Below are 27,970 nucleotides of genomic sequence, written 5' to 3'. Positions count from 1 at the left end.
GTGCTCTTTATGCATTTATGTCCATTCAGCTGCCACGTTAAGTGTTATGTACTTATATGTGTATTCAACCATGTCTATGCGCGTGGCCTTGTCTCATACGCATTTATTGGTTTTGTCTCTACCCACGGTCTCCTCAGTTGTCGTATGCAACAGTGCCGTTTATATGTTTATTTTTGGATGATGAGGTGGCTGTTTGCTTCCAAATTCTACTATATGATGGCAAATCAGTTAACCAAATATTTGAATGTAAAAACAAACTGTTACCTCCCTGATATTGGACATTAGGTTGTGGGTTAGCATTTTCATTATGTTCATTATTTGTTTACATCGGTGTTAGTTATTAAAATATGGGTGATTCTATCTATGTATTATCTTGGATTTGTTAATATCAAATTGCAGTTGTTTCCTTATTGGGTAACCTTTTATGGCTTCAAATTCCAGATTAGCAGACCTGAAGACTGGGAGCGTGCTCCTGACCCTAAAAAGTACTTTGTCCAGTTTTTTGGTACATCAGAGATGTAAGCACTTTCTTTATATCTTTTTTTGTTCCCCCTTGTACAATTATGAAAGTTGTTGCCAAAATGATTATGAGGATAAAGTTTTTCTCTTACATGATGGATCATGTGTAAAACTAATATTACATGAGAAAAAGTATTCTCTTTGAGTGTCTGTGGTCCTTGAAAAATTCACCTTCATGGTTGGGTTTCTTAGGATAGGCAATGGATCTTCTAATCTAAATGAGAAACTCTCTTTCCTGTGTCTCCTTGTAGATGGCCTGTCCCTGTGTCTGAAACATTTAGCAAGTATAGTTAGCGAAATACTTGAAATAAGTCTGTTTGTTGGTTTCTGTACTTTTTGGGACTCAAAAGTTTTGTTCAGTGGGAATTTTTGTTGGGATATCCAAAATTTTCACAGCTTAACACATTCATGTGCTGTTTGCTTTACAGTTAAAACAGCCAATTGCTTATTTTATAGTTCTTCCAATTGCCAGATGTAGTTCTCCAAAGGCAAAATGATAACAAGTATCATTCTGGGGTCTGCCAACATCCTTTTCCCACCTTTTTGGCATAAGATGAAACGATTTTCTTATCTCCAAGTTACTGGTTGTACTCATATCATGTCTCTTTATACCTCTTTTGAGAGTTTATGCTGTCTTTACTTACTTTGTTTATTGAAATGCCAAGTTTTCATGATATAGGATGACCTCTGGCTCATCACATCTAAGCCTGAAATTTCAATTGACTGACTATAGTCTCAGTTGGGTGATCCACGGTTGTTCGTGAACATATTCTTATATAGAAACAGCCGTAGAACTATTGGATTAAATAGATAAGGAAGCAAGTTGAAGCATAGGGCCCAAATAAAAACAAAGAGGAAGTATCCAGCACTTTTTCTTTAAGCTTATATCCGGAGAGTGCATGTGCATCTGACTTATATTATGAGAGTATTGTTAACAAGTACCAAAACAAGCCGTCTTCAGTCAGGAATCTCCAGAAACTTCTGCTTGGAATCAGAAGAAGCCATTGTTGAAGTCTACCGAGGGGTTTAAAGTTGTTAGGACCTCACCTCAGAGAACAGAGAGTATAGCCATAAAAATTATGACCTCTCATCCTTATCCAGGAGCCTACAACTAGATTCGAGTAATGTCTCATATTCAGAAAAACCTTCAAAAGCTCTGTTTGAATTTATGAAAGAAAAATTTTGATTGTTCATTGTAGATTTCGATGAGGAACCTACACAGACTACCGTCCATATTATCACCTTCTTTTGACTGTCAAACCTTTATATGAGTGATCACTTTTGAAGCCCAAATCTCTGAAAAATAACATATCTCAAGTCTCTTACTTGTAATTATTTGAGAAATAACAGAAGTTAGGCACTAATCTGTGGCGACATAGCTGCAGAGAGTCTTCTAGGTGTTGTCTGGCAGAAGAGAACTACAGATCTTAAAGACTGTTTTTCTGTGTGTGTGTTAGCTTTAGGTTTTTCATTTTGTTCACCTCAATGAATGGGTAAATGAGCATATATTGATCTTGATGATGATTTATTTGATTTTCAACTATGATGGTTTTGCTGGTATTTTTGAGAATTAAAGCTTCGCCTCTACTGAAGGCTTGTCTTGTTCTGTGATGCAACTCAATGTTCTTAGAAGAGGGATTTGTAGTTTTTCTAATTGACTCTTCTATGTGGCACATAGTCAAAATTCGCACACTATTGATGAGTTTGCTTAATTTTAAAAAGAATTATATTTTCTATATATTATTTGTTTTTGTTTATTAAAAAGATTACAGCTTTTTTCAACTTATACTGTTACATAGACTAAAAAAAACTTTGAAAATATTATTAGAGTAATTGATAGAGAAAAGAACCAGGGAATAAGATGAACATAAAATGGGGGAGGAGATAGAAAAAGAAAATGTCAGCATATGATGGTTATCATCGGAGCCATGACATGGAATGATAATGATTGATCAGACGATACAGAGAGTTTCTTTCTTATTTACGGGGGTGGTCTCTTTTGTTTAGTTTTGTGCCCCTTTTTTTGTGGGGGTGGGGGAGGGGGGACTCTGATATTTGCATGCCACATATGTGAATTGTATTCTAGACCAAGATAGCTCTGATAGGCCTCTTGTCATAGTGAGATATTGATAAACATGTTAAAGAAGCAACAGAATAAAATTTGTGGGTTAAATCAGCTTTTGAGCAAAAGCTTAGGAATATTTTTGTAAATTGACACTTTTAAGAGACTCTTTTTGGATTTACAGGTTTCCCTCATTTAAAGTAAACATAAATTTGGGTAATGGGAGTTTATCTTCTGCCACGTAATGTAACTAAGTGGAATATGATCTGTAGCTATCTAAATGTCATGTTTTTGAGTGCGCAGAGGAATTTGATATTTTCCGATTTGATTTTGGCCCTTCGATGATAACTTAGTTACTAAATTGGTTATGTCTTACAAGGAATATAAGTGTTAATATCCTAGGTTTTACATATTCAAATATTGAATTTCCACTTGCAGCTTTGATATCATTTAATTGCTCTATGTCTCATAGTTTTGTGCTTTATTGAACACTTTTCATGTCTATCCTAGTTGAGTGATCCTTTTTTAGAAAATATTCCTTAGATTATCGGCCTTAAATGTAGGCGAATGCTAGGTGTCTGATATCAGTACATTATAAGCAGTAGCAGTAAGCTTATAGTAAGATGTCTTGTGCTTGATGCATTTATTAAGCTATGGTTGAGTTCTCTTGCCGAAGAGTCTAAATGACTGGTCTTTGCCCAGCACTCTTGCTGTCAGTCATGTACTTTGATCTATTGCTTTGTGTGTTTCCATGCTTGAACAAGCGCTGCTATCATCTCATCTAGATTTGCTTGAGCTCATTGATGTTTCTCGTCCACCATGCTTTTAAATGGGTGCATTTGTGTAGTGTGTTCCTGGTGTTACTCAGAAATGTATCTCATATAGTAGTTAATGTTTTGAAGTTTTTCTTTTCCATTTTGATCTCCCACATTAAAAAGTTAAAAACTAGTCTCTGCATGTGGCATCTCGAAGGTGGCTGCTGTTGTTAGATTTACTTGGGGCTGAAAATGCATTGGATTCATTGCAATGTGATTTATTGACACGTGCTTTGCTCTGTCTTTATTTATCTCATTTATAGCATTATTATATAGGCTGTATGTCAGCTGGCATACACTTGAGAATTTCCCAGCATTCTTAAAAGTGGTTTTGATAAAGCCATTTCCTCTTGTTCCTCATCTGCAAACACCCTTCCACATTTGTCTGTTGGTTTCTGGTATAGCATCTTCGATGAATAGAAAGATTTTTGTATGGTATATGATCTGATTTTCCCTTATCTTAACAGAGCTTTTGTTGCTCCTGCGGATATCCAGGCATTTACTAGTGAAGCAAAAAATAAATTGTCTGCTCGATGCCAGGGTAAAACAGTCAAATACTTTGCCCAAGCTGTGAAGGAAATCTCTGAGGAATTTGAACTGTTGCAGCGTAAAAATTTAAGCGGTATAAGAGATGATGACAATGCACAAGATCTTGCATCACAGACGCAATCTGTTGATCCAGTGGTAGATGAAGCCTTAGAGATTAAAGGAAATGATAGAATAGATACGGAAGGACCAAACTGCAACTCAGAGATAAAAGGGCTGAGTGATCTGGGCTCTGTTTTGGAGCCTTGTTCACAAAGACAATGTGAGATGGAATGCCAAGATGTAAAGCCAAGCTTATCAGATGACATGAATCATAGTTTGTCTCCGCATCTTTCTTTGGGAAAGAGGAACAAGCTTTCTAGAAGTCCTAAATTAGTGAAGAAGTTGGTATTAGGATGTAGCCCGTCCGATTCCTTGGTTAAGGAGGAAGGTTCATGTGATGTCAAAGTCGAGGGTATGGCTTTTGATGTTGACCAGACTGAATTGACAGATAGCCATGAACCAAAGTTGGCAATGGGGCCAAAGAGGAAGCATGAGGGATTCATGCATAGGCATAGTGGAGCTATACCTCATGAACATATTGGTGACGAGGTGCAGACAAAATTAGCTTCAGGTGGCAGCATGAAGGTGTCATCCAGTTTGGGTCTAGGTGTTGGCAGTCAAAGGAGGGGGAAAAGATTGCTCAAAGATAAAAAGCATTCTGAGGCGGCAGATGATGGTCCAATGGACTCTGAAGCTTTTGAGGAGCATAAGAAAGTTATCTCCAGGAAAAAAATGAAGTACCGATATGAAGATGAAAAACAAACTAATGAGTCCAATCGTTCTACTGATGAAGATGATCTCCCTCCGACAAAGCGCCACCGAGCACTTGGGATGATGTGTACTTCTGCTTCCGTTCCTGAAAATAAGTCCGGAAATTCTACAACACGTAAAAACGGAATGGTGCGTCCTAACAAAGCTCGATCTCCGGTTCCGCAGCGGCCAGTGAAACGAAGAGCTGTCCGCCTATGTGATGACGAAGATGATGAATTGCCAAAAACTCCAGTTCATGGAGGATACATCCATAAGGTTTCTGTTATTCCTAGCGGATCAGATTCAAAGAAGAATGATCTTATGCGTGGTGAGAATAATGCCAATGATCAACTGGCCTCGAGAACAGTAGATAATGCCTTAAAAGAACATGCTCAATCTTCTCAAGTATCCAATAAAGCTTCATCAGCAACTGCTCAGCAAAGCATGGATAAGGGAACTAGAGAATCATCAGCAGAACATGTATCTCTAGGTCCAATGCAGTTAGAGTCCGACAAATCATCCTTTGTGGAGGCAAAACCAGTAGGTTCTCCTAAAAGGTCCAGTCAATCTATTACTGCTACCGGAACATCAGGAGAACCAGAAAAGAAGCACTTCAGCAAGGCACCTGGCGGTATTTCTCAGAAGAAAGTTCCACCGGGAGCCAACAGGGCCATTGCTACAGCTTCGGATAGGTCAACTACATCTCTTTATCAACCAATAAGTGAAAAAAGCAAGGCAACTTCTTCTGGGGAGAAAAGGAATACTACTCCAAGATCAGATTCCCAGAACAGTGATTCTGTTTTTATGGTTGGAAATCCAGATGAGAGCATTACCTCACTTGGCGAAAGGTAATTGGAAATTGTTGTTAGTGGAGATAAATAATTGTATTATTTTTACTTGTTGTTGTTGATGTTTTGATCTGCACTTGCTCAGGCCGGAGAGTGGTAAAGACATCAAAACAAGCTTCCCCGTTGATTTGAAAAATTCCGGCTCTGTCATGTCCATGAAAGATCTTATTGCTGCTGCTCAGGCAAAAAAGAGGCAAGCCCACTTGCAAAACTCATATGGAAATCCTTTGGCTTTATTGGTTAATGATGCTGACATGCTTGGACGGAGCCCAAGCCCTATTCCTGATGCAGTAGCAGTTGAATCAGGCAACACACTCCAACTGGATGTACAAGGATTACAACCTACTTCACCTTCCTCTGATGTTCGCCAATTTTCATCTATGAATGAACATGAGAATGAAGAACTTGAGGAGAAGAGGGTAAGCTCAGGTCATCAGGCCACTGGTAGTTCTCTTAGCGGGGGTACTGAGGCAGCTGTTGCCCGTGATGCTTTTGAGGGAATGATAGAGACACTATCAAGGACCAAAGAGAGTATTGGTCGTGCAACTCGTCTTGCAATTGATTGTGCAAAATATGGGATTGCCAATGAGGTAGGTAATTGGCACCTGACAACTTTCTTCTGCAGGTCTCCTAATTTGACCTTTTTTTTTTTCCAGAATAAGTTACCTTCTTCTGAGCTAAATTATCTCCGGCCACCCTTTTGTGCATTTCCCATTTATGATTTTTATTTTGTTCACTGTAGTAAATTCATTCGTCCGTGGTGCGTCTCCTGGTTGAAAGTTATCAAATAAACCCTGTTATCTTATTTTGTATTATTTTGGCTAGATTAGCAGGTTTACCTTGGGCATTGTATTTGACATATTTGAGTTGGATAGTTTGATTTGTATTATCTATGCATGAGAAAGTATATAGTATATACACAAAAACTTCTGAGGGGTATCAATTATGCCAAGTAATCTAAGTGTATTTTCATGTGCCAAAGCCTGTGGAAGTATTAGGGGGCTGCAAGCTTCTTGCAATATCCAGGATTTGCTAAGAGAGGATAAAAGGAGATAATTTAATTGCTCCAGAAAGCTTAATGATTGTTCCTGTGGCTACATAGATTGGTTTTAATTTCTAATTTCATGACTCGTACTAGGCATGTTATAAGCAGCATGCAGTTCATTTATCATCCACGATGGTCAAATTTGAGTTTTTTTAGAATGTGGATTATTTGAAGTTGAACCTATGAGTCTCTGGTTAGAGGTCATGATGTAACATAGGGTTGCTTCAGTTTTTCTTCTGTCCCTTTTTCTATGAACTAAGGTTTCTGGTTTCTCTTCTATAAGCACTTTAGGTTTTCATATACTGTGTGTAGGTTTCTGTTCTTTGGCGCAGAAATTTATTGGGATTTCACAAACTGATTATGGCATTTCATGCTCAAGAAGATTGAAACAGAAAGGATGTTATTAGTTGCAGAGTTTTGGTAGATTTATTAAGCCAATTCATTATGAGATTAATTTTCTGAAGAAGTCCATAGTAAAGGTGCCCTGCTAAATAGTCTTAAGTCCCTACTTCAGTAGAGAAAATTAGCACAGTCCTCTATTCAAAGGCATGGAGCACATGTACTAATGCTTTGGCCCCTAGAAAAGTATGATCATGTCTCTGATGCATTTCGTGGTAGCATTTTCTATACAAAATGAAAGGCAGCTTCTTGATATGGTTTGCTTCAGTATAATATTGTCAATATTCCCCATTTCTATATCTGCCTTATCTTTCTCTTCATTTTCTCTGGTCTTTCCTTCAGTGAGTATTATTCTAATAATTTGTTGCCTATAAAGTACTTGAATGGGGACTTTGAGATCAAATTGTTTGCACAAGGTTCATGGTTTGGGTGCTGTGGCGTGGTATTCTATAAGTTGATATTATGTCCTTTTTCCTTTAGTTCAATAAGTACTGCTGTCTATCGTTTTATTTTCGAGGATTATGGTTATTCTGTTGCACCATTTTTTATCTAAATAAGTTTTTGTTCAGATGTTCTTGATGATACCTGGTAAATGACAAAAAATGGCTGAAAGAATAATGAGTTAGTGGTAGATGTAAAACGGGAATTGTAGTACAGATATGACATAGTTTTGGGATCTAGACCCTGTCCCTTTAATATTTCTTTTTGTTTTTGGGCTATTATGCATGTATTTATATGATGTACGTTTTTTGCTTATATGGAAGAATATGCGTATATTTCATGCATACTCACATTATAATACATACAAATAATACTTTGATACATTAGAATACTAATATAGAATAGTTTATACTTTTATTTATATAAAAGTGACGAATATTTGGAAGCTTTTAATTTTTTAAAAACTGAACATGCACATATATTTATATAAGACATCAATTGTTTTTCAATAATATGTTTTTGTCATTTTTTAAAAAGTTAGAATAACATTACTTTAAAAAGATATATTTTTTTTAATTTTTAAAAATTATAAACCCAGTTTTGTGGGTCAACCAGCTGGTCACATGTTCGGGGCATGTTCAGGGTCCAACAAGTTCTTTTCAGGTCTGATCTTGGGTTTTGGTTAATTTGTCACAAGCTGAACCCGAAGTTATCCGTATTTTTTAGCAATGCTTTACATGATTTTTTTGTCAATATAGGAATTAAAGTTTCAGTTTTGGCCTCCATCCTCTGGTTTTGCACTTTCACACTCCACCGAGACAAGAAACTTCCTTTCTTCTCTTTTCCTCCTATTGTAAATACCAAAGGCAGTAGAAACTATAATATCCCTTGCTGAAAGTACAGATGAAGTTTGATCAAGATATTATGGATGCTATCGATGTGCTAAATTGTTGGTTTGCTGAATGGGAATTCAGTGTGGAATTTGGGGATCTAATTTTGAGATTGTTATTGGTAAATCTTCACTTTGGTCACAAGTAATGTGGATAACCTCTGGGTGTTATATGGTATATGATTCTGAATTGTACAGCTGGTATATTAGGGCACTTTATGATTGAAATTAATTTGTATGTTTTTATGCTGAAGTTTCTAATTTTTATTTTTTCTAGCAAAATTCTGTTCAATTAAAATTTGGAACTCAGCCAAACATGAAAATGGCAAATCCATTTCTTAGCTTATTGAAAAATGTATATATAAAGTAAGAACATTGTCATATTTTTGTTTTATAAGTGAAGTTATGGTGACACACACCCATTTAGACCTGGGGAGTGAAAGCTCATGAATCACTATACCCAATGATCAAGAGGAAAGCTACATGTATTTCTGTTCTAGTGTCCAGAAAAAATGTTGAGCCTTTGTAGTTTGTATCCTACTGGACTTGGGTTAATGATTATTACCTCTATTGGTGCTCATTCACTGTTCAGAATTGCAGGATTTCAGCCTAAAAGATATCTTTCTCTGGTACCTGTGGGGGGCTAAGAAAGCAGGCAAAATGCGATGGCTTAGTTACTTTACTATTGCTTTAGGTTTCCAAAGTGATTGTTGCAGAAAGGATTAAAACCTGATATTATTGACCCAGTAGAGAGATTTCATGAAGTCAGAAGATTTCAATAAAGCACTGTTGCACTTGATATATCTTCTATAACCATTTTGCATACTGAAACTTTTGCCAAGATGAACTGCTACGTTAATTCCAAATCTAGAAGTAGCACAAACTATCAGCTCCTCTTAGGTAATAACTAATAAGTATTGAATATGACAATCTATTCACCCTAGGATAAATGTGGTTCAGCTTATGTTGGGCAGGTACAGTTACTCCCGTGTATTTTACTCCTATTTTGCCTTCTTCTTGTGGTGGATGTTTATCCAACATACGTATTATGTGTTTTCCTTTTGACAGTTTGACAACATCGAACCGTATCTATGCAGGTTGTGGAACTACTCATCCGGAAGTTGGAAAACGAGCAGAGTTTTCGTCACAAAGTGGACTTATTTTTTCTAGTTGACTCGATAACCCAGTGCTCTCATAGTCAGAAAGGTATTAAAAAAAAAAAGAAACAGAAGAGGAATCCGCCAACCCACCCTAAGCAACATATTAAAGCTGAGAATGCTTGAAATCTAGATCAGTATCAATTCAATTAGATGTTCGGTGTTGTAGGCATATAGCCTAGCTTAATTCTTTGTTCTCCTGTTGCTGCCCTTAGCAAAAGATCCCACATTTTTCTGTATCTGTTTACCACTTCGTTGGTGGAGGTAACCTATTTCCTTGTTACATGGTCTTCAGGAATTGCAGGGGCCTCTTATATTCCCACTGTTCAAGCAGCCTTGCCCCGTCTGATTGGAGCTGCTGCTCCATCTGGTCCAGGTGCTCAAGAAAATCGGCGTCAGTGTCATAAGGTGACTAATAATATATGTAAAAAATAACTCTTTACACTTAGTGTGAAATACCAATTAAAAATATTTATACAGGTCTTGCGTCTGTGGCTTGAGAGGAAAATCTTGCCAGAATCTGTTCTTCGCCGCCACATGGATGATATAGGAGCAACAGATGATGATAAATCTGCTGGCTTTTCCCTAAGGCGTCCTTCCCGGGCTGAGCGGGCTATTGATGATCCTATCAGAGAAATGGAAGGCATGCTTGTGGATGAGTATGGGAGGTCTGGAACTAACTCTGCTTCCATTGAGACATTTTCTCTTTCCTATTCCTCCCTTCTAATTCTGCTTTTAGCTTGAGATGCTCTTCTTGTAAATATATTTAACCACCAACATAGTATTACTGTTTTGTTGCTAGAAATGTTCGTTATGATAGATATGCTGCCAACACGTTTCCGTTTCCAGAAATAAATGATGTTGAATGGGTTTTATACCAATTTCTAGCACCAAGGAGATTGTAAACTCCGTCAAAGCAAACCACCCATGCTTTTCCAGAAAACTCGCCCACACGCTAACATTTAACAAAAAGAGGAAAAAGCAGCTCCTGGTCTGGTTTAGGCCGCTAACTGTGAACTTCAACTATTGCTAAATGTTGGTAGTTGTTTAGACCAGGTAGAAACAAGAGTTAGAGGTAATTGTATAGCCGTGCTGATGCTTTATTTTCTTGAAACCCTCTGTTAAGATGCACTGCAAATTGGCTAGTTTGATTGTTGATACACCATGACCTTTCTGGCTTATTTTGTGCTACTTATCTATAATTCAGTCAGTTGACGTAGTTAATGGGTCTCTATCTTTTGTTGATTGTTTGGCCAAAAAGTGTAAAGAAAGTAGATACACTAAACTCGTGGCGCATGTGTGGGTTTGGAGTTGCTCTATGATGCCTGATTTTTGCTTGTTTTACTTAAAGAGTAAATAGTTAACGAATTATGGTCAATGTAGTGCCACCAACACATTGATTTGCAGCTCCTGAAGGTCCCATACCTGAACTGGAAGTAGAGCGTGAGTCTCGCGAGTGTGCAATGAGAGAGAGGAAGAGAGAGATCTGACTGGTGCTTTTTGCTTGTTTTACTTGGAGTAAATAGTTAACATTTTTTGCTCAATGGTGGAAAGGAAAGCCAAGTATGGGTTCATTTTGGACAGACAATCCTATCTTTCGCTCTACTGCTACACTTACCCTGTACTAAATTTCCTGTGATTTTGTTGGTGTCCTTGAGTTGTGGTGTCATTCTGAAATGGATTTAGTATTTTCCCAACTGTTTTAGTTCCCTGAGTTACTAATTCATACCACATGAAAACCTTTTAGGCTTGTTGCATTATGAGTGTGGGGCCTGGTTTGTGTGAGGGTTATGAAGTCAATAAAGTGTAGTTAGATTGTCTTTGCATGGTAGCATTATCTCTATTTTACTCTCTGAATTCTGAAATGTTTGTTTGACCTAATGAGTACTTATTTTTCTGTTTCATTTGGTTTCAGCAATGCTACGTTTCAGTTGCCTGGATTCCTGGCATCTCATGTGTTTGATGAGGAAGAAGAAGAGGAAGAAGATAAGTTTCCAACAAATTTATGTAAGGAAGTTGCAGATACATCACCCTCTGAGCATACGCCTGGAAGCAGAGATCCTGAGAACTATACTGTTACTCCCAGTGATCGGCGCCATCATGTATTAGAGGATGTTGATGGTGAGCTCGAAATGGAAGATGTTTCTGGAAACCAAAAGGATGAGAGATCATTGTTTGACAATGGCATTACTGAAGTCTCTATACTCGAGCAAAGTTCAGATGGGGTCTTCGAATCAGCTTCAAACACGTCTGAGTTGCTGCCTTCTCCTGAGGGCTCTCCACCGTTGCCACCTGATTCTCCTCCTGTAAGTCCGCCGCTACCCACTTCACCACCTCCAACGTCACCATCGCCCCCACCTCCACCTCCACATCCACCATTAACATCTCCACCTCCACTGCCGCCGCCACCACCAGCTTCCTCACATCAAGTTCTATTTCCTCCACCACCTGTCGGTCCTCCACCATTTCTTTCCCAGCAATCATTGCCACCTCAACATCATCCTGCATTGATGTCTCAACACATGCCTCCTCTTCCATCCACAATGTCAAGTTCCCAGCCATTGGCTTATCACCCACCTCCTTTACCGCGTGAAATTGGTGGCACACCAACTGTAAGTGTCCTTCTTGCAAGTTTATAAGTTTATGTTGCGATGACTATCTTAATCTGTAGGAGTGTAAAGATTGTAAACTCTTGCATATCCAGGGAAATCAACATGCAAATATGGTTTCAAATACTCATGGGTCTCATTCTGATGCGCCTGTACTGCCACAGCAGTCTTTCTTTCACCCTGCCGGGGTCAGCAATGCACATGAACATGTTGGTTATAATTCATCAAGGTCTGTAGAATATGGAAAGGGCGATGGATATATGACTCCCCAAGCTTTGCAACATAGGCAACCATTTCTGCCTGGTAAACCTTTCGTACAGAGACCTTTGCATCCTGAACCCCCACCTCAACAAACAACTGGTCAATTTTCGTATCCAAACTCAGTCCAGCAACATCAGTATCCCCCTTACTCTTTGCCAAATATGTCTGATGGCCCGAGAAGATATGCTGCTGATGTACAATGGCGGATGCCTGCAAATGAGTTGAATGCTGATTGTCAACTCGGAGGCTGGATGACTGGAGGGAGATCATGTTCCGGTCCACCTTATTCACATGAAGGTACAGATTGTTATTTTGTTTATAGCAGCTACCTTGCCCACCTTACTTATGGCCACTATTTACTAGCTTAACAGCTAAGATTTGTAAGCAAAATGTGAAGCCAGGTATATATCCTTTAACACAAGTTCAGCAGTATTTTTGATCTCTTGCTCTTTACTGTTTCTCTGTATTGTATTCTTATTTGTGGTGATCCTTATTTCTTTTTAATGACTTTAGCAAGCATGTTCACATTTGCTGTCATAACTGCTAAAATTGTACCTTTCTCTCTGCTGTGTTCTCAAATTTGAGTTGTACAGAGTCGACAGCTATGCTCTGTGTAAGAACTGGATTCCGGTGTTCAATCTGCCATCATAGGTCTTTGATGGGTTTAGTTGTGCTTGTTTTATTCCTGGTGTTAGGTTAATCAATAATCAATTTGTTTGATCTTGGTTCTGATGTTTCAAATAACCAGATTCCTAGGAAGTGAGAACCATTCTCATGAGCATTTGTATTTCATCTGTAGCAGGTTATTTTGGACCACCACCTGAAAGGCCTCCTGCAGGTATCATTAGTTTTCCGCCCTCTTCAACAAATAGTCAACCAGCTGCTACTCCAATCCCAGGTATCTTTCTGGTTGTTGGATGACTACTTGTTCAAAAATGAATTTCATCATCATTTGTTCTGCAATTTAGTCTGATCCAAATTTCTGCTGTATTTGTCACACAGTTCATGGTGTTCCGATGATGCCTTGCAGACCAGACATGTCTGCTGTCAATTGGAGGCCAGCATAAGAGTTTATCTGAGACTTACAGGATATGTGGTGAGCTTCTGGTCTTTCTCCTTTCAGTTACATCCATTGGAGCAAATTCCTCATCTGCAAAATCCTTTTGTGGAAAAGCTGTTCAATATAATGGAAAATTTCTTCAACTTGTTAGAGGTTAACTGCACTTAAGGTGGAATCAGGAATCTGGAATAACTTCACAAATATCGGACAGTGATGAATTTATTTTAGTAGAGGATTTTATTCTTCTTACTATCACAAGAAGAAAGTTATGTAAAGTCGAAAAGGGAAAATGCATAGCAAAATGCATTTGGTCTCTCCTGAGTGGTATGTGAACCATCTAGAATAAACTACCTGCTTTTTTCAGAGCCAAACCTTTTACTTTTAAGCAATTTCGTACTCCTTTGACATATAAAACTGTTTAAACATTTTATATATATAACAAATTAGGGGTGTCAATGGGTACAAGACCCAATAAATTAATTTATACCCAGACCCTACCCTACCCTCCTCAAGACTTGGACCCGTTTCTCTTTCTTATTTTTTGTAGGTGATGTTTGGCATTTTTAGTCAAGACATGAACAAAATTAAATCAGAATACATAAAATATGTTAGCTACATACTATACAAAAAGTTACTTAAATCCAAATTACCAAAACGAGACCAATAGATGAGCTGCTCGTATTTGGGTAATCAATAAATTATTCTCAAAAAAGAAAGTTGTGTTTAAACTAGCAAGAATTATTATTATTCAATATATACATTAGATTTAGGGTAAATTACAATTATCTCCCTTGGAAATTTGGTATAATTATGAATATTCCCTTGTTGTTTGAAAAATTATAAATACCCCCAACAAATGGAAAATAATTATGTACCCCTAGATAGTGAAGTGGATATTACTACTTTACCTTTGTTGAAATTTTTTAAAAGACAATAAAAAATATTTGAAAAATATAAAAAAATTTAAGGTGGGTAAAATAGATAAATTATAGGGAATATTAGTCCATAAAAATAATTTTTAAAAATTATAAAGTATATATAAAATTATAATTTATAATCTTAAAGTTCATTTGGGTCGGTTCACCACAAAAATTGGATGAAAACCTAAAGAACGCTAACGAGATGGGCTGGTTGTTAGATGGATTTTAAAATCAGGGAGGTATTTGTAATTTCTCAAACAACTAGGAGGCATTTGTAATTATACCAACTTCAGGGGAGGTGTTTTTAATTTATCCAATTTATCAATATATATATTTTTTTTAATATTTCATTTACTGATTGATAGACCAAAATCCAGATCATAGCATACTCAACAGCAGCTTATATATGCTAACAACCAGCTTCTATTCCATTTCAATATTTGGGTTAGGATCTTATACTTGCCAATAATTATTAATAAATATGATTATAGAGACCCAAATCACAAATAACTCTTCTCAATTGAATCTTTTAAAGAACATAATTTATTATATCATTTAAAGATATTCTAATATGAAAATTATTAAGCAAACATATTTAACAGAAATTCAATTTAAACTTACATAATTCTAAACTTCAGTTTTATCATTACAATAAAATATTATTGCTTATCAACATGTTGAAAAACATACCTAGCATAACTAATATATTTATATAAAAAATCATTCTATTACTAATTGATTAAAAATTTTACATGGTTAAAGAATTACATGATAAATAATTTTACAATGTCTTAAGTTTTTTAAATTTGTTCCCTTAAATTTAAATAGATTTATTGATAATAATCCAATTGAATTAGGAAAGAAATTGAGCACTTTTTTGAGGGTTAACTACACTTAGACCCCCTCTGAATATGGTAAATTACACTTCCCCGAAAGAAGTTATGAAATTTCACTTACACCCCTCCAAAAATTCTCGATTTAAACTTTCCCCATTCTCGTTTGAGTTTGGACGGAAAATGCTAACATAAGCAACAAAAGTTACATAAATTTTAATTTTGCCCTTCATTAAACACTCCCATATATATTTTGTACTTATAAAGGGGTAAATATAATATACATGTGGAGTGAGGTTAACATCATTACTTTATTCCCTCAATAAGTACAACATTGTTACATGAAAATGTTAAATGAGAGGTAAAATTGAAATTTTATGCAAAGTTTTTTGCTAATGTCAATATTTTTCATCCAAATCCTAACAAAAGGAGGTCGGGTGTAAACAATGAATTTTTGGAGGGGTGTAACGGTAATTTCAAAACATTTTTGGGGGAAAGTGTGATTTGCATCTTCAGAGGGGGTCCAACTGTAATTAACCCTTTCTTTTAGGGTCCACATTGGGTGTAAAGACCCATGGGTATTTATCCAGACCCAATATATATTTTTTTAGTGGGTCTGGGCCTGGGTCTAGAGACCCAATAATGTACTCCGGTCTGGGACTCTTTTTTTTTTTTTTTATGGTCGTGGCCCTACCCATTGACAACCCTATTAAACAAACATATATATGGACATATGTCATGTAATAATTATTAGATTTTAGATTCTACTCACCATACAAATCCACTATGTCAAATCTAACAGTTAGAATGTTGGCATAAACCTTCCCACTCAGCAGCTTCCCTCAACTAAAATCAAACTTCTTTCTTATCTGTTGAATGAGTTGTATCTTCTCTTGTGTTCCAGGTGTTTTCAGGTTATCGGCCACAGCACAAGGATAATTGACCCTAATAATGCTTCAACTGAGATGATGTTTTGGATGGGAAAAGAAATGGAATTTTGAGAAGTTGTGGAGACCCTTGGCAGGATTGTCTATATTAAAATTTTTTCCTGACAAATGCATCCACACAGAAATTCTTCTAAGTGTAAGCCATTTTGCTTACTATACTGACACTTGTAATTACACCATACTAATCATAAATCAAGTTTAGTGGAGGCTACAGCCTCAAATTTCTACTACCAGTTTTCTCTTGCTATTGCATTCCAGACCATCCCTAGCTCCCCATATGTGTTGTGTGCTTGCATGTGATTTTTCTGTTTGCTTCACTGATGTTTTACCAAATAAACAGCATGTTGCGATATTTAAGTTGTTGAGAGACGTAGCTTTAAACTATTTTAGTTTTTTAGTGTTACGATATGCGAATTCAACTTGTGATCTTTAACTGGGCTAAGTGCATTCTACCTTTTTCTCCCCCTCGTTTGTCGGCTTTCCTCCCCTACTCTGTGTGTTTGTAACAGTAACTTTTTCTTGCACAACTCTGGAACTGTCTCTATGGTGCACGCCAGTCCAGGTTCTTCTACGATCCTTAGGTTGGCTGAAAAATGCTCTGCGTGCTTATGATTTCTTTCCAATACTAGAATAGATCCAGAAGGCCTTACAAAATTTTGTCATTTTATCCTTTTGATTTGTCTGCCTTTTGTGATTATTAAAGATATGTATTGTTCTCGGGGAGTTCGGATAATAGAATTGATTATATATAGTGCATGCTGAATATGCACTCTCCTACATAATTTGGATAACCAAATTGTTCAGCAAAAGGTTTAATCGTAAGATGATGTATTGGTGTATTTAAGCATGCATTGCAAATGCAGTTACTTTCAGTTGCTCAGACAGGCATCTGTGTTTATAAATCTTTGGTATGGTGTAATTTGCTGTAGGAATTGCCTTTTAGTCCCTACCCATACTAGGCAGTGAACTAGACGGTTCCTGGTTCTACTGACCAGGCACCCAAATCCAGTTTCTGGGATTGAACTGCTGTACCCTGTTGTCTTGGCTGAAAGCCCTGCTCACCCCTCGAACTGACCTAATCTTGGAATCCAGATAAGTTGCTGTTAGATTTCTTTTTGTAGTCTTTGTTCTCGACAAAGTATGGGCAATGCTCCAGATCAGGGTTTGTGGTCAGACGACTTGGGACCTGAGTAGAAAAGGGAAAGTGTATAAACAACATCGAGTTTTGGCAGACATAGTCGCATACTATTGAAATTTCAATATCTTGCGGGTTGCTTTTAGCTCGCCAGGACAGAGCATTCTCAAAGAACCGAGGTAAATAGCATCGTATATATAGGTTGATTGGAGGGAGTATTATTTGATAAAATGCCTCTAGCAATATCTTGAAGAAGTATAACTATTATTGTTTCTTGGCCATGCATTCCCGAGGCTGATTGAAAAGCGCATGGATACGGGGAAGGAAACAAAGAACTGAAAGGTAGTGTAGTGAAATGGTTTTACACGCTTTTTAATGCCTACATTCTGAATTTCTAACTATATTCAGACTCTGCGAATGTTTGTTGCCAGGAGCAACGAGATGAAGTTTGCCCAGGAGAGATAGAGAGATGAATTCCAGCAATCTTACAAACACGCTTTTCTTCTGTCTGGAGAAGAATGTGAGTGGAGCTCAAATCATAAACGCATATTTAGTCACCGTCTTTTGACAATATTGAGTTAAGCGTATGTACATTATTAATTGGGGGATAGACATATTTAGTCACCGTCATTCCAAAAGTAAAACATATTTTGAAAATTTAAAATTGGTTAAGTACATTAATTGTTATGTGAAAATTTCAATTAATTGCTTGTAAGATAGATCTCATTTTATCTTGTCAATTTTTTGGCTCAAATATGTGTTTGTTTATTTATAATTTGGATAATGACACTTTTCTTTCATTCAACTTTTTTTTTTATAATATCTATAAATTCAGTGAATTTTGACTAATGGGGATCTATTTGTTACATAAAAAGCAAATTTTAGTGGTACTAAATTCAGTTTTGCAGACCACAAGGGGTTTACGTATTATTACATCAAACTTCATGGGAGAAGAGTGTAGTTATCCCTTATTTTTTTTTTGTCTAAAATACATTTTACTCCTGTGTTTTGTTGAAATAGCTAAAACTTTTCGTGTTTCAAAATAGGTTAAAATCTTCCTGTATTTTGTAAAATTCAGCCAAAAACACCTCTTTTTTTAGTAATTAACAGAAGATGCGTCACACAGGCCCGTTTGGGGTTGTTTTTTAACTGTTTTTTTACCTTATTGTTGGGTCTCTTTGACAAAAATACCCTCATTGTATTTATATAATTTCACATATATGAATTTTTACTTGTTTTCAGGATTTTTTTGTATTTTCATCTATCTGAAAATAAAATATTTTTTAAAATATGTTTACTTAAAAATATGATAAAAAAAACTATATAAAATGTTGAAGTTTTATATTTCAAATTGAAATATTAAATTAAATTAACAATAAAAATTTATTATAATAAATTTATTTTTTAAATTTAAAATATCTTAACTAATATAAATATTAATAATTATGAAAATTATATAGTATTAATATTTCAATGAATTATTTTTAATTTATAATGTTTTTGTTATTTTAAAATTCAAAATTTAGAAATTAAAAAATTATCTAAAATTATCCTTAATTAATTATATGTTTAAAAAAAATTTAATTAATTAACATGTATATTTAATTTAATTTAAATACAATAATTATTATAATTATGTAAAATTATCTTTAATTAATTATATATTTAAATTAATTTAAAGTATAATTTAAATTATTCTTATTAATTAAAAAAATTGATCGCCCCCATCTATGAGGGGGCGGGGTTGGCGGGTAGGAGTGGCGGTTATTGGGTTGGGGGTACGCGAAGTGTTTTTTTTTTGAACTTTATATATGTATATAATAATAATTTTTTATATAATTTTAAATTATTTAAATATAATATAAATTAAATAATTTGTTAAAATTCAAATTTTTTATTTTTAAAAAATATAACTGTTGAGATTAAATTATTTTGATCTAATAATCATTATTTGATCAAAGAGATCCAACAGTGATTAAAATAAGAAATAATATATATTAAATAAAAGTATAACGGTCATTTTATAAAAAATTTAACGTTGTTAGTTGGATTTAATGGAGAAGGGCAATTGAGTTACGTTTAAGAAAACAGAGGGGGGATTTTTGTCTATTTTTAAACTAGAGAGGGGGTTTTAGCAGACTTTTTAAAACATAGGGAGTTTTATGCATTTTAGCTTATTTTTTTTCACATATCAAACATATTTTTCTATTTTCCAAAAGGGACATATCACATTTTATAATTATTGTAGTTTATTTGTTACCTAAACATTTTTGCATATTGCGTGGACTGTCATCACATTCAAACACAAATAAAAAAGTTATATATTTCTATCTCATCTAAATCTATCACATATCATTTGGATGAAGATTTTGAATTTTGTTTGGAGCGATGAATCTAAAAGTAGGGACAATTGCATATTATATTTCTTAAACTCTTAATTTTGAATTATATTTTGTGGTAACAGCAATGAAATTGAAATTTTGATTGGTTGAACCGTATCCAATAAAGTGGGGTATATGCACATACACATAAAGTGGGATATTGATTGTTTTGGTTAATTTGTTGTAGTTTGCAGAGATAAATATGATGATCATTTATTGTGCTACTCGCCAAACTCCTCTCTCTGTCTCATTGGTTTTTCTATGGAAATAAGGCTTTGTTACCATCCTCCTATCTCTACTTTCATTTTTTCATTAAATAAATGGAAGGCTATAAGCTATATTTATCACTCTTATATGCCATTTATTACTTCTTTCAATTTTCACTTTAATACAATCTTCATCTTCATTTTATATAAATAATACCTTTAATTCCTATGATACACTTTCTCCCCCACAAACTCTCAAAATTAAATTTACATTTTATCTGAAAATTTATTATTTACAGATTGATGTTAATATTTTTATACTTTTTTTTTGTTGTTAGTGCAAAATTACACGACAAGTTAAATAAGGGGTAAAATTGAAAATTATATAATTTTTTCATTGACGTCAGTATTTTTCATCTAAATCGTAACGAAAGGAGATCATGTGTAAATATTGAATTTTTAGAGTGGGTGTAAATATAATTTTAGATTTTCTTTTTTTTTTGAAAAAAGTATAGTTTGATACTATTGGAGGAGATTTAAGTAGAATTAAACTTAAATGATAAGATTCTAAACTCCACTAAGAATACATATAAATTTGTTGTTGGTGGAGACGCGTAATGAAGCATGTTCCCTACCTCAATATGATTTATTTAATTGGGATAATATTTAAATCAACGCCCTCTTTGGGCACACTCATTACAATGCAAATGAAAAGTTGAAACTGGGACAGGGTGGTGTTACGACTTTGGACGCCCAATTTTATCATGCAAAAACCCATACTTTTATTTCATTATTATTACTAATAATAATAAGGGATAATTACAATCCCCACCTCTAAGATTTGATATAGTTATACATAGATTCTTTGTAGTTTGAAAAATTACATCTAATACTCCTGAGATTTGGTTCCGTGTAACAAAGAAATCCTTTCACTTAGTCAAAATTCGTTGAATTTACTGCTATTAATAAAAAAAAAAAATTGAATGAGAATTGATATTCCCCCCCCCTCCATTTGACTCATTACTGATTTATTGCAAGTGAAATAAATTTTTTTGGACTAAATTACATTTATAATGGTGAAAATATACATCTTCAAATGTATTAATACGTAAAGGCGTATGAGGGTAATTTGATAATAAAATATTTATGGGATCTGTGATAAGTCAATAATAAGTCAGAGTTAATATATAATTTTTCTTTTAAATTTTTTATTAATATTAGTAAATTTAGTCAATTTTGGCTAACAGAGAGACTCATTTGTTAGATGGAAGTAAACTTTAAGAGTGTTAAATGTAATTTCTCAAGCTATGGAGAATTTACGTATAATTACACCATAAATTTATGGGAAGAGAGCGTAATTATTCCTAATAATAATAATAATAGTAAGATGAAGAAATATTAAAAAATGAGTTTGGAAGTATATTTTGGTGATGGTCCCAAAATGAGTAGTAGTCGTAGTAGTAGAAATAGGTAACGCGGAAGCTGTCGGTGGGGGCGTCAGCTAACACTCAATTTTTTAACCCCAAACCCACATTTAAAATGTTGACTTTCTTTCACCTCATTCTTTATTTATTTATTATATTCACAAACACCTTCTCCCTCTCTCTCTCTCTCTCTCTTCAATTAGAATATTCCTTTTCCAATCATCACTTTTTTCTTCTTTTTCTAAATCAATTATTTCTATAAATAAAAATAATATTCGTGGAGGGAAAAAAAGAGCCTCACCAAATAATTATTCTTCCATTTATTAATAATTTATGATGGATTTTGTTATAATTATAAATATAATTTGATTGTTTGAAAATTTATAAACAGTTTAAGGAGCGTTTAATAATTAGAGTGAAGTAGAATGTAGTGGGAAATTAGTAATTTTGAATAATTAAATATGATAAGTTTGAAAGAATTTGTTGTAATTTATTAGTTATGTAATTTATTGGATGCAATTTTTTTACCAAAAAGAAAAGAAAAGAAAAGAAAAATATTACCATAAAAGAAACAAAATAAACCATAAAAGATGTGTGTGTATATATACAATCAGAGAGAGAGATAGAGAGAGAGAGAGAGAGGGCGTGAGGAAGAGAGAGAAGCGGCAGCGCATCGGCAATACTCTCATCCAGATCTGCGGAGTCTCCCTCACTTAAATCTCTCTTTACCTAAATTATTTACCCAAAATTTGATGAAATTTCGACCCTGATCGCACGCCGATGCTGATTTCGCATTAGGTCATAACTGGTATCGGACTGTACAGATTCAAAACTTGTCTCGTACTCTCTGATTCTTTGCGTTTCTTTTTTTCTTTTTTTGTTTCGGATGGAGGGCGATTGGTTGTTGCAAATAAATGACGATGGAGAAGGGGAATTTTCGCACCATCAAATGGTTAGATCATCGCCACACCCGAGATCGGCTCCGATTGCATCTCCACAGTCCGCCGCCTTGGCCGGAGGAGTTAATGGAGGGGTGAATTGCATAATACACACTGTCTCCAAATTCGACACGCTCGCCGGCGTCGCCATCAAATACGGCGTCGAGGTATTGATGGATACTCTTTTTTTTTTTTTTTGAATTTCGTTTTGGTTAATCAGCTTACGTATTTGTCCACCTTATTTGTTGTTTTCGTCGTTGCAATCCGATGCTATATGTATTCATTTTTCTCCTCGGCGTCGAGGTGTCTTATTTAGTTATTTGGTGGTAAATAAATGAGCTGCTAGTTTTATTGGTCTTGCGCGGAAATGTACATTGATTTTTGGTAGTTTGCACTCCATTTTGGAACTTCTTAAGATAAAAGATCTTAGACATTGGCAAGATATAATGATTGATAAAAGAAATATGGTGTTGATTTGGTTTACTCTAACCTCTAGGTCTTCTGCATTTTGATTGCGTACTACTTGTTTATGTCACCGTTTCTACTTTTAATGCTCTGCTTTGAACTATGAGATAGCTCAACTCTTTATTTATGACTATATAATTTGATTTTTGAATGTGCTAGGTGGCAGACATAAAGAGGCTAAATGGGTTGGTGACAGATCTCCAAATGTTTGCACTCAAGACACTTCAAATACCATTGCCAGGGAGGCACCCCCCTTCCCCCAACTTGTGCAATAGTCAAGATACTCCTCCCCGGTACTGCATTCATTCTCATTATTTACGAGTTTGTCTGCTGTTCCACGTTTCCATATTTGAAGTTCCTAATAAAAATATGGTTAAGAATATATTTAATAAGATGGATCTTTTTGCTATATATTTGTGACTTCATATTCTCCTTGTTAATAAATAAGTTACGAAAATCTTTGTGATTCAGTTATGTGCTTGTAATGGTATGCATGATACTGAACGAAAGAAGAAACTGGTCGGCAGATTTCTTTCTTGAATTCTTGAAAGGCTATTATTATTAGGTGAGCTTTGTTGTTGATTTGTTTCTGATACACATGCATCCTCATTAAAATGCCCATAGTTCGCTGTTGAAAACCTATATAACAGATTTACAGTGCTTTGTTGTTTTTCCTTCATCTCCTTTCTGGGCATTTATGTTTTTGTTGGGGTAGAGAGAGAAATGGACTAGCAAGCTGCAGATATTTTAAGCTGGACTAGTTTAATTGGAGGAGCATACCAGTGCCAGAAATTGGTCTTGCCTAGGTGTTGGACTTGAGAAGAGTTATAAGCAAATGCCGTGTTTTTCTTTTTCTCCTAACTACACATAAGGTGCTTTGACCTGATGGCTTAGATGGATTCTGTATTGGAAGTTAAAAATCCTTCCATCCCCCTACCCCAGAAAAGAACTTATAATAACAATGTATGAAGGGGTTCTTATTTGAATATATTGATATCTACTTGCAGGCCAAGCAGCTCTCAGCAGACCCCATCCAGCCGTAGGCACTCTGATTTATTTGATTCATTTCCATCATTGAGATTAAAATCTTCTTCAGAACAAAAAGTATCTCCAGCCATGACCAGCTTGCGAGGTTATTATGGTCTTAGACCAGAAGACAGAAAAAGTACAGCAGAAGGTTGTGAAATGGCTGTGTTCTGGAAAGGGGGATCTCATTATCTAGAGGATGGGCCATTTGCCAAATCATCACCTGTTTCTAACCCGCCACTGAGTCAGCATAGAAAATCAAAAAGTGTAGCTTTACTGTCAGAGAATGATGATCTCATGGATCAGGTTTCATTGCAAGAAGCTGAGAGCAGCGATTCAGATAAATGGATTGAGAAGTTGGTGAGACGGCGTCAAAAATCTGAAGCTGATTTTACTGCCCGGACCCCAGAAAAACTTCTGAAGGAGGATAACACTAATAGCAGCGCAATTTCAGCAATTACAGGCAAAAACTTGGCACTTAGGCCCAAGTCAGCCAACCGAACTGTCTCAGGAGGAGTTGATGGTGAAGCAGGAGTACTGAACCCAATTCCCATTGGTCTGGGGGATTCTTTCATAACCGACATTGTTGGTGGAGTACGAAAATCATCAAGTACATCATGTTTGCAGGATCCTGACAATGGGACATTGTCCTCTTTATGGCCCACATCAAGGTGGAGTTTGAAGCCGGATTTTCAGGCTCTTTCTACTGCAGCCATTACGAGACCTATCTTCGATGGCCTCCCTAAGCCTATGACTCGAAGAAACAAAGCAGCACTTGATTAGTTTCATATTTTATTGTTTCGTTCTTGAACTTTACAGGACTCAGTTCTGTGAGAAATAGCAGACAAGGATCGGAGTAAACAAAGAAACAAGCATTTACAAAGATCGGATAGCTCTTTATTATAGTTTTTGGCCGAACGATACTCACTCTCAACTTTGTGAGAGTTGAAGCTAATTCCTACCGAGTCGATGACTTGGGGAATGATAAGCTTGGAGTTTATTCTTTTTATGCTCTTTAGGGAATTGACAGACATGTATATGCATCATGCGATCTTGATAGGAAATGTATATTAGATTCGCTCGTCTGTTCATTTTGGTGACAAGGGTAAAGGGGTATTTGTTATACATGTATTTTATATATATCCAACATATATTCTTTTTGCGCTATTTTCTGGTGCTATTTCCATGCCTTCCACTTTTGACTTAATCAACCTGTCATGATACTTTAGTGAATTTTGCATGTGCAATTTTATGTATAGAAATAGAAGTTCCCTTTCATCATGTTTGGTTTCTTATTTTACTCGAACTGGAATTTCCAATTGTACGGGGAGTGACAAATTCTTGGCCCGCTGTGGAATCTTGGATGCTTCAAAGTGATAAAAAAAGACAGCCATTTCTTTGCACTCTTTTCTCATCTCAATTCAATCATTATTATTCATATGTAATAGTATACTTTTGTCTTATTCTTATTTAAATATAACTATACTGCTTATAATTTAACAGCCAACATGTCTTCTTCTATATGTTTAGTTACACTTCTCAATCCACATGATGTAATTACCAGATTTAAACTCTACTGTTTCTTTGATGGATCCGCATGTGCAATTTCCCCATAGAAAAGTTGGAAAGTCCAAAGTCAATGGAAGAATCTTCTCATCTAAATTCATGCTTGATAGCACATGGGGTTTCTTGGTAGGGTTGTTATCAAACAGCAACAAGAAAAGGTGTGAAGGGCTTTTTGCCAAGTACAGCAACATGGAAACAGAGAAAAGTTTTCAAGCCCACAATCATGCATTTGATCCTTCACTCATAAAAACATCCTTTTCTACTATGATGATTGACAACTTAATATGTCTTTCCCACATGTTTTAGTTTAGTGGAAGGTAGGGTGTCTCACACTTTTGATTCAGCAAATTATGCCATCAACATACCCTTCTTCTTAGTTAATAAATTTAGGGACAACATTTTCTCCCTAACTACGATGTTGTTTACATAAGTTGTTCATATTTTTTTAGATGGTTATACATACACTCATAAAAAACATTAACATTATTTACACAAATATGGATTTTTGTTGGACGCAATGATTGTGTCTAAAACACTAAATTCATTATGAAATTTGATTACTTATAGTATGCTAAAAAGAAATATTCAATACATGTTTTTTAATTTTTCGACTAAAGTTTGTAAGCCAAGTTATCCTTAAATCTGATCATTAAAATTATTGTCCTTTTAAGATCATATTTAAAATAGAGAAACTTGGGTTAATATTTTCAAACGTGTTCAATATTAGGCTAATATGAAATCTATCAAGACAACGAAAAAAATATTTAAAAATATGTGCTATCGAAACAAATCAGTAAATCTATTATTATAATTTGAAACTTTACAGGTAGATGTTGTGTAATTTTGATTTTAATAAAATAGTTTATCCGAGTTTATTATTACTACTATTGTTGGTATTGTGGACAAATTTTTAAAAAACACAACAGATGGAGATGCGGGGTATCGATCCCCGTACCTCTCGCATGCTAAGCGAGCGCTCTACCATCTGAGCTACATCCCCAATACAAAGCTTTAGCTCAAATAATACATAATCTAGTATTATAGTTCTTATACGTCAAGCATAACATTATTCTGTCATTACACTCATTCTCTTAATATGTGATTAATATGTAGGAAAGAAGTGAAAATGGAACAAGCATTTTAAGTTCATTTGCATATATACTATTGCTATAATTAGCTATCGGCTACATTACAATCAACTTCTTTAAAATTTAATATAATTACAACTATTCTTTTATTATTTGAAAAATTATAAATACTCTTCTAATATTTGATGTTATTATGTAATTTTTGAATGGACGTATGAAATTGCCAACTTTGCCTTTACTATATCTTTTTACTTTTTAAAAAAAATTAAGAACTTATAAAAAAATCGAACGGGATGGATGAAATTTTTTTAAAAAATTATAAATAAAATTATAATTTTTAATCCACAAAGACATTTAGTCAGTTCACAAAAAAATAAAAATAAAAATCGAATGAATTGAGCTAATTGTTAGACGATCGTTTAAATCAAGAGGTATTGGTAATTTTTTAAACAACGATGAGATATTCTTGGAATCAATTTTGGTCTTGGAATCGTGGCCTATGGGTTATGAGGTGAAGGCCTCACAATCAAGAAGTTGTGGTTTTCAGTCTCACGAATGTCGATATTAGTTTATTTTCCATAGTATTTTGAATATATTTATTAAATTAAAAAATAACAATATATCGAATTAGTATTTGAGTTTGAACGTTATGGGTGATATAATAATGAATCGAATTTTATAAATGTACTCTTTTTTTTTTCCAAAGTCCATTTAATGCTAACTACACAACATTCTAGTATTCTTTTACACAAACTTTTATATCTAAAATCCATTTGAAATGTGTTTCAAAATACTTATATAATCTTTATTTTATAGTCCTTCATTAATATACTAATTATCATCTTAATTCAATTTCAAATTATTTGTTAACAGTACAAATACTTTCTTAATTATGATATAGCGGAAAATTATTTAATAAATCTAGTAATTAAATTCTAAAAATTAATAAAAGATTATCATAATAATTCACAGCAAAAATACTTGATATGAAAATATAATTTTGATTATCTGACCTAGAAGAATAAAGTTAATAAATATCTAATACAATAGATCGATATAAAATAATGGAAAACAACACATTTATTTTAAATTTTTGGAAAAAATATATATCCAATATAGGTTAATGGAAATATCAGTATTCATTTTAATTCAAAATAGTCCAAATATTCATTTAAATTAAATAATTAATTGCGTAACTTAAAGTTCGATAACAAAAAATAAGATTTTCTATTTAATATTTTTAATTAACTATAAGAGATTTTTTTTTATCATGCCAATTTTTTAATACCAAATTTATCCTTTTAATTTATTTATTCCATTCATAAAGAAATTGATTAGAGTAATAATTTTAATATTTATTAATAATATCACAATTATAAATTTTTTTATCTCACCCACTCTCTCAACTATTGCTTCACATTTTTTTCTTTTACAAACTTTCACGTTTTTCATAAACTCTTAATTTAAATTTATTTTTTTCTCTCTTCCCATTCCACATGTTTTTTTTTTTTTTTTATTTCTCATTCCACATAATGATTTTCTTCTCAAATTTATGTTCTTTTTAATCTCATACAATAATTCTTTTTTACGTGCTCGCG

At 34.5% G+C, this 27,970-nt stretch overlaps 2 protein-coding genes and 1 non-coding gene across 6 annotated transcripts in view; 2 read left to right on the top strand and 1 right to left on the bottom strand.

Annotated features, from left to right (window-relative positions):
• The window catches only part of LOC105156096 (ENHANCER OF AG-4 protein 2), an 18,092-nt gene extending 764 nt beyond the window's left edge, over nucleotides 1-17,328 (top strand). Inside the window, exons 2-13 of one of the 3 annotated variants that reach the window (XM_020691862.1) lie at nucleotides 442-518; nucleotides 3,864-5,582; nucleotides 5,668-6,172; nucleotides 9,454-9,562; nucleotides 9,809-9,921; nucleotides 9,994-10,181; nucleotides 11,429-12,125; nucleotides 12,218-12,680; nucleotides 13,186-13,281; nucleotides 13,386-13,479; nucleotides 16,101-16,279; nucleotides 17,073-17,328. In XM_020691862.1, the coding sequence (XP_020547521.1) occupies nucleotides 442-518; nucleotides 3,864-5,582; nucleotides 5,668-6,172; nucleotides 9,454-9,562; nucleotides 9,809-9,921; nucleotides 9,994-10,181; nucleotides 11,429-12,125; nucleotides 12,218-12,680; nucleotides 13,186-13,281; nucleotides 13,386-13,450 (4,032 nt within the window). In that variant the 3' untranslated portion in view covers nucleotides 13,451-13,479; nucleotides 16,101-16,279; nucleotides 17,073-17,328. Of the gene's footprint in view, nucleotides 1-441; nucleotides 519-3,863; nucleotides 5,583-5,667; nucleotides 6,173-9,453; nucleotides 9,563-9,808; nucleotides 9,922-9,993; nucleotides 10,182-11,428; nucleotides 12,126-12,217; nucleotides 12,681-13,182; nucleotides 13,282-13,385; nucleotides 13,480-16,100; nucleotides 16,371-17,072 lie in introns of those variants that run through there. The other 2 variants (XM_020691861.1, XM_011072139.2) reach the window with 2 other exon arrangements.
• LOC105156095 lies at nucleotides 21,905-24,886 on the top strand. 2 transcript variants are annotated; one of them, XM_011072136.2, is made up of 3 exons: nucleotides 21,905-22,394; nucleotides 22,852-22,985; nucleotides 23,700-24,886. In XM_011072136.2, the coding sequence occupies exons 1-3, from the start codon at nucleotides 22,176-22,178 to the stop codon at nucleotides 24,499-24,501; spliced, it is 1,155 nt and encodes a 384-aa protein (XP_011070438.1). In that variant the 5' UTR covers nucleotides 21,905-22,175; the 3' UTR covers nucleotides 24,502-24,886. The 2 variants fall into 2 exon arrangements, with proteins under 2 accessions (XP_011070438.1, XP_020547674.1); XM_020692015.1 differs by lacking the exon at nucleotides 21,905-22,394 and adding an exon at nucleotides 22,480-22,530.
• On the bottom strand, nucleotides 26,212-26,284 carry TRNAA-AGC. The gene has a single exon. It is a non-coding gene; the product is annotated as a tRNA-Ala (tRNA).

This window comes from Sesamum indicum, linkage group LG2 (genome assembly GCF_000512975.1).
Source record: "Sesamum indicum cultivar Zhongzhi No. 13 linkage group LG2, S_indicum_v1.0, whole genome shotgun sequence".
NCBI lineage: Eukaryota > Viridiplantae > Streptophyta > Magnoliopsida > Lamiales > Pedaliaceae > Sesamum > Sesamum indicum.
This window is presented reverse-complemented; position numbering and strand designations above follow the sequence as displayed.

What these genes read in the sequence shown, in the direction of transcription:
- LOC105156095 (XM_011072136.2), top strand. Translation starts at nt 22,176, where the DNA reads ATGGAGGGCGATTGGTTGTTGCAAATAAATGACGATGGAGAAGGGGAA. An exon ending in CCATCAAATACGGCGTCGAG is followed by an intron (nt 22,395 to 22,851) that starts GTATTGATGGAT and finishes TGAATGTGCTAG; the next exon opens with GTGGCAGACATAAAGAGGCT. An exon ending in AGTCAAGATACTCCTCCCCG is followed by an intron (nt 22,986 to 23,699) that starts GTACTGCATTCA and finishes ATCTACTTGCAG; the next exon opens with GCCAAGCAGCTCTCAGCAGA.